General features: G+C 41.2%; 1 protein-coding gene across 1 annotated transcript in view; it reads right to left on the reverse strand.

Moving 5' to 3' along the window:
- Positions 1-7,043, reverse strand: part of Trpm6 (transient receptor potential cation channel subfamily M member 6) — a 129,840-nt gene extending 122,797 nt beyond the window's left edge. The window contains exon 1 of the mRNA XM_055614178.1: positions 7,020-7,043. Coding sequence (XP_055470153.1) covers positions 7,020-7,043 — 24 coding nt within the window. The remainder of the gene's footprint in view (positions 1-7,019) is intronic.
- Between the last annotated feature and the right edge of the window lie 307 nt (positions 7,044-7,350).

Here is a 7,350-nt window from a genome sequence, read left to right on the forward strand (position 1 = left end):
GTGATTTGCCATTAATACCTGCTGGCAAAGGGTAACCTGTTTCCTACCCTGGAGTGTCACTAGGTATATCAACTCTACTTCAGGGCAGGCTCCATGCCAAGCAATAATTGTCCAACACAAAATGAACTCCATGGCTTTTCTCTGAACATTTTGTTTTGTCTTATTGGACTTTTGAGTGTTCTTATTCTCATTTGAGTGTGTGTGTGTTTTGTGAGGTTTTTTGTTTTATTGGTTTGTTTTTGCTTTGTACATTTTTTTAAGACAAAGAGCAAAAGAACATGAAGTTGGATGGGGAAGGAAGTGAGGAGGAGTCGGAAAAAACTGGGGGAAGGGTTATAATCAAAATATAGTGTATGAAAAAGCAAAAAGTGTGAGCGTGAACAGGTCGATGGCTCAGCAGCTGAAGGTGCAGGCCACCAAGCCTGACAACCCAAGTTCAGTGTCCCAGACTCACATGGAAGCAGAGGAATACACAAGTTGTCTTCTGGCTGCCACCCATGAACTGTGGCACACGTGTGTGTACAGACATAAATCATTATCCACTATAAAGTTATTTTTTAAGTGGGGGTGATTTGTCTCCGCTTCCCATCAGTAGCAGCTCATGTTGGAGAGCAATATTTTTTAAGTTTTGGGAAATTAAGATTCCTACCCTAAAAACTACTAAGGGTCCTTGACAAGTTTTATTGAGTTATGTCTAGTGGGATTATTGACAGCAGTGACTAGAATTTAGAAACATTCTTGTTAAGACATTTATAAAAAATCATGTGGTCAGGGAGGAGCAGAAAACTGTGGAAACAGAAATCCAAGTTTAAAATATAGGAGAAAGTGGTCAGGGACTAAAGAACCGCTCCTAATCCACAATGGCGACTTGACACCTGAATTCAAAGCAGGTTTTGTCCCAATGAAAATAGGTGTATTGTTATAAAAGTAGGAAATCTCAGAGAAATGCTTCCTTTGTGATTAAAACTACAAACAAACTGAAGAGGTTGAAAATCTTGTCCATGATGACCAAACTGACTGAAAGATGCAGCAATTGGGAGGAAACAGCTGAAGGAGGCATTCTGGGAAAAACCAACAGTGTTGTAAACAACAGTCATATGAACAGACACAAATGTGCATACACATGCAGAGTGGTCACTAAGTCAACAATATAACCCAAAATCCAACATTAACATCGCCTTCCATGTATGCCACTTGCTATGCCAAATGTTTTGGCTTTTAGCTAAAATAATAATCATAATTGCATAGTTATACAAATAATTATTCCACTATGCAGAAAAACAGGGTCTATCTAAAACAATGTTTCTCAAGCTTGGGGACTTTTGCAGGATTCCAATATCAGATATTCTGCATATCAGATACTGACATTACTAATCACAATGATAGCAAAATTACAGCTATGAAGTAGCAACAAAATAATTTATGGTTGTGGGTCACCACAATATGAGGAACTTTATTAAAGGATTGCAGCATTAGGATGGTTGAGAACCCACTGATCTAAAATCAAGGGCAGAAACTGTATTTTATTGGGAAAGTTTATGTGAAGAAAAGTAGGACTTGTTTGTAGACAAAGGAGCAGTTAGTTAAAAGAAAAAAAGTGAGAATGAACCCATCTCAGAGAGAAAGAAAGATAAGTGAGGGAAGGAGAGAGGGACAGAATGAAGACACGAGAGCAAAGGAAAATGACTATGATGATCTTCGTGAGGATAAGATGGGGTGTAAAGAAATGGTCTAGACGGTCAAGAAGAAGGGCTCGGGAGCTGGTGAGATGGTTCAGTAGGTAAGGCCACTTGATGCCAAGTATAACAACTTGAGTTCACTTTGATCCCAAGCCCTCAAAACATGGAAAGAATCACCATTGAAAGTTGTCCTCTGACCTCCACATACACATATATGCATACACACACACACACACACATACTCACAAACACACATAAATGTAATTTAATTTTTTTTAAACAAAAACAAGTGCTCAGAACTGCCAAAACTTCTCAGTCCCCTGAGACATAAAGAACGGTTGACAAAATTTATTTTTCTTGGCAATTTTGTTCTACTAAGAGCCACAGCAAATTTAGCTCTGACGGCTGTAATTCTCAGTGCTCACTTCTGTCACTCTCGTTAAGAGGAAAAAAAGGAAGGAAACACAGCGTATTCACCATCCTTTCTCTTACTATTTACACCATATAGTTCAATGCCATAGCAGTGTGTTTCTCAGAGTGTGCTTGCAAAGCTTTGGATCACCATACACATAAAATTCTCTTGTGATCTCTGGTGGTTTGATTGAGAATGGCTCCCATAAGACTCATATATTTGAGTACTTGGTTTCCAGTTGTGGAACTGTTTAATAAATATTAGGAAGTTCAGCCTTGTTGGAAAAGACATCTGTATGGGGTGGATATCTTTCTGTGTGTGTCCCTCCGGCTCTTTCTGTTTCTCTCTATCACTCTGTGTACGTGTTTCTCTGTGTGTCTGTCTGTGTGTCTGTATGCCCCTCTCTCTCTCTCTCTCTCTCTCCTCTTCCTTGTGATTGTGGGTCAGATGTAAGCTCTCAGCTACTGCTCCAGCACCTGTCTACTGCCATGATCCTTGCCATGATGGCCATGGACTCATCCTCTGGAATTCTAAGCCCCAATAAGCTTCTTCTATAAATTAGTCATAACGCTTTGTCACAACGGTAGAAAAGTAACTAAAACATAATTAAAACCACACATCAATTTAAGACAGATGGGGAACACTCATAGCGCTGCATTGAATTCATGACAGTGAACTGGACACTGCACGGGGTATACAATCTCCCTGCTACATAATAAATAGGATATTCTCTTAAAACTGAATTTTAAAACAGGGTCCCAAAATTACTGCATATGCAGCTGCCTGCCCTCAAGGAACAGGAACTTGGAGTAAAGGATAAGACATGGAGAGGAGAAAGAGCTAAGACAAACTTATTCTGTTCTCTAGCCTACAGGCTACTCCAACCAGCAAAATGGATAAGTCTTTTTAAAAGATTATTTTATAATTAACTGTATGTTGGGTGAGGGTGGGATGTATGAGCACAGGATTGTATTTGCCCACAAAGTCCAGAAAGGGGCATAGAACCCATGGAGCTGCAGTTGTAGGCAACTGTGAACCACACAAATTAGGTTCTTGGAACCAAGCATGGGTCCTCTGAAGAGCAGCGAGGGTTCTCACCAGTGAGCCATATTCCCAGCAAAACTATATAAAGCTTACTCTTCTTGGGTAAGTGACCTCAGAGGCTATTACTATTCTCCAACAACAAACTTCCATGACCATTCATTTGATGCACATAGACACTTTTTCTCTATTTTGATAATAATAATAATAATAATGGTTAAGGTTGCCTCAATACCTCTACAACTGTGTTGACACATAGCAACAAACCAAAAAGATAGTTGTAATGTTAGAATGCCACACACCTTTAGTTCCTACACCTTGCATTTTCATTCTGTAACTCCTGGAATAGTCTAAACCAGATCCTGGCAACATTTGGGGAAAGGGGTTCTTTTCTTCTCCCAGTGCCAGAGATCAGTTCAGGCTAGGTAGGCAAGTACTCTACTTCTGACCTGTCTTCCCAAACATACCTTTTAAGAAGTAATGCCATAATTTTTTTGGTTCTGTTGCTCTCCTTGTGGAGCTCCTGTCCTCTCCAGGTCTTTCTATCTCCCCCTTCTTTCATAAGATTCCCTACACTCTGCCCAAAGTTTGGCTATGAGTCTCAGCATCTGCTTTGATACCCTGCAGGGTAGAGCCTTTCAGAGATCCTCTGTGGTAGGCTCCTGTCCTGTTTTCTGTTTTCTCCCTCTTCCGATATCCATCCCCTTTGGATATCTGAATGAGGATTGAGCATCTTAACCAGGTTCCTCCTTCTTGATTAGATTCTTTAGATGTATAGATTTTAGTATGATTATCCTATATTATATGTCTAATATCCATTTATCTGAGACTGATAATTGAACCAAGGACCACTCATGGAGATAACCTAGAACCGCTGCACAGATGTAGCCTATGGCAGCTCAGTGTCCAAGTGGGTTCCCTAATAAGGGGAACAGGGTCTGTCTCTGACATGAACTCAGTGGCTGGCTCTTTGATCACCTTCTTCTGGGGGAGCAGCCTACCAAGCCACAGAGGAAGACAAAGGGGCCACTCCTGATGAGACCTGATAGACTAGGGTCTGATGAAAGGGGAGGAGGACCTCCTCTATCAGTGGACTGGGAGAGGGAAATGGGAGGAGAAGAGTGAGAAAGGTTGGGATTGGGAGGGGATGAGTAAGGGGGCTTCAGCTGGGATACAAAGTGAATAAACTGTAATTAATAAAAATAAATAAATAAATGGAAAAAAAGAAGTAATGCCATAAACGGTACAGAACCAACAGAAGGTAGCAGAGGCTAGTGTGAAAGTGAGCTGTTCATCTCGCCCCTGTATCCCAGCCACCAGTTTCCCCTTCAAAGCTAAGCTCTGTTACACTTCAATGAACATTCTTCCAAAGATATTCTATGCATTTATAAATATATACGAAAACATTTTCACATAAATATGTACTCCTGATGTCTCAATGTTTTAACATTATTAGTGATGTTAATAATAATCTTACGTATTTGTTTATGGGAGCCAGCCAGTATTTATACAGAAATCCTTATACAAAGCAAATAGCCTACTCATGTAAATCTATTTCATTCTTCATTTTGTACAAAATGTCCTGAAAGCATAGGGTTTATGCATATCTGAATTTGTAAAGTAGAAACTGAAGCAAATGCAGATATCACTACATGTTCTCCATATAGACTGTAAGTTTATAAGTTAAAAAAAAAAAGAAAGAAATTAGTTATGTCCTAGTTCTCCATTGCTGTGATCAAATACTGACTAAAACCAACTTAAAGCTGGAAAGGATTTATCACATCTTACATTTCCAGGCAGCAATTCATCTCTGAGAGAAATTGGGGAAGGAACCTGGAAGCAGGAGTTAGAGCAGACACCAGAGAGGAGCGCTGTTTACTGGCTTGCTCTCCATGATTCGCCCTTTCAAAGAACCTCCTTTCTTAAACAACCTAGGACCACCTGCCTACAGGTAGCACCACCTACAGTGGTCTGGGCCTTCCCACATCAATTATTAATCAAGGAAATGCCCCCCCCCAGACTTGTCTATAGGACTGTCTGATAGAATCAATTCCTCATAAGAGGTTCCCTCTCCTAGATGACTCCAGCCTGTATGGCTGAAAGAAACACAAACCAGCACAAGCAGCTAGTAACTATTAGGAATATCCTGTTAGAGAATGTTGTCATCATAACACATTTCAATTGCCTCAGATAAATTAACAGTTCTTTATTATTTTGGTTAAACCTCCTTCCAAAAGGATTTTGAAATGACCGAATTCCTTCTACTTTGAAGTAGTAACAAATGAAATAATGAAATGAGTAAAAAGTACATTTTACTGCTGGAAAACCAACCTCCTTCATTGCCTTGAATGTTTAGAAGTTTGAAAGCACCCATAGCAGCACCCCGAAAACATGAGGCTACTGGACAACAAAGACAACAGAAGAGTTCTCTAAAGAGAGTATTGTGTGCTCAGTGATTTCTGGCTATACATCAGCAGAGGTCATGTGTACTGAAGCAGTGGAGAAAAGGGGAGGACAAAGGGCAAGGACAATGGCCTCTTATTGCCACTGATGACAGGCAGTGTGCTCATCTGTCTGCAATTAAACAAGTCGCTTACACAACACATGAGCAGTCAATCACCTTATCAGGTCTGAGAGAGTATATAACAGTTTTATTGCAAACTTAGCCTGTCAATCATTTCCACACCAAAACTGTTAACACTCTTGGACTCCTTAAGGGCTCCTCACTATACCCAGGTGTCCATGTTAGAAACCAGGACATTCACATCCTTACTGAAGCTGCACCCTGAATCAAAGGGGGGAGGATACTTTTCCTCCTCTGTTTCATCTTTTCTGTTAGTAAGTGTAACTTTGCTTTCTACCTGTACCCTGCTCCAAATCTTTATGGCTAATGGTTAAACATGTTAGGTGCACCAGCCATACCTCCCTTGCTCTCTCTATCCCAGGTTCCAGGAATGATCCCAATTAAAAGGTAATTGTCAGAAAACTGCAACGCAGTTACTGGTTAAAATGGAAACAGAAATCATGTTCTCTCAGATGCACAGGTCTAGGACACTTGGTGACCTCTGGACTAAGACATTCACAGTCCACGTTTCAGAACTGGTGATTTTTCAAAACGAATGAACCACCCTGTCACCCACCTGCTGGACTCTGGAATACATTCTCACAAAACATGCTGTACACTTTCTCTTTCAGCACCAAACAAGATGAACAGCTGTGTGCCATTGATTTTCCAATGTCTGGCTTGTTGCACAGAAAAAAAAAATTTTTTTTCTTCTGCTATGGGTCTGTTATCAGGTCTCTCAAACAAGAGCAGAACCAGACCCTGAGTGGTTGCTTTACTTCCCGTTCAGTCACTTACCAGCAGTGCTGGGCCTGTCTCTGAAATGGCTCATGTATTTTCAACATCTCTGCATCCTTATCGCCACTAACCTGGATAATGGCTCCACTTCCCTAGTTAAAGTCATCCTAACATTTTATGTTGATTGTCTCCCAAACCTTCCTGCCTCTAGTTTGCTTTCTTTTTGCCCAGTCTCTGCGATAAAGCTCGTAGTCTTTGTAAAGTGACTAAGCGAGCAAGCTGGGCTCCCCTGAGGCCACCCAATGGTTCCCCATTATCTTGAGGGTATTGGAAGTCCTTCACTGCGTTCACGTCCCATTCACCGCCAACCACATCCGGGGTATTCTTCTCCCTGCCTCACCTCCATATTTTAAATGCACTGAAGAGCTTCGAAGCCCCTGAATTCACCTCCTGGAGTTCTTTTCAGGCTGTTCTCGCTGCGGGCTGCTCTCCACTCCCCTGCTGTCTAGAATGAAATCTGGATCAACGTCTCCTCTCTGTGTCCTCTACCACACACTGTTGCATGATGACCTGCTTACACACTCACTCTATCCTGCCCACCTGCCGACATCGCCGTGCCCTCCTTGCCTACCTGGGCAGTGCGCAAGCACTCACTTGCCAGTGCTTTCTGTCCTGCAAAGCAAAGGTACACTATGGAAGAAAAGAAAGTGTACTGTGGCCACGTAAGTGTGTGCAAATATTGTGAGTCTCCAGAGGTGATAAGCTGTTGCCAATTCCTCTAAACATCTGGCCAGGAGGAGGAGATCACAGGGACACAGTTTTGTGTGATTCTTCTTAGGAATTTTCAATAAAGAGCACTCCTTGCCTAAACTTTTTTTTCCTTTTTTTTTTTTTAAGTTATCATGTTAAGATTTTTA

The sequence above is a fragment of the Psammomys obesus genome, unplaced genomic scaffold (assembly GCF_907164565.1).
Source record: "Psammomys obesus unplaced genomic scaffold, mPsaObe1.curated_primary_1811, whole genome shotgun sequence".
Lineage (NCBI taxonomy): Eukaryota > Metazoa > Chordata > Mammalia > Rodentia > Muridae > Psammomys > Psammomys obesus.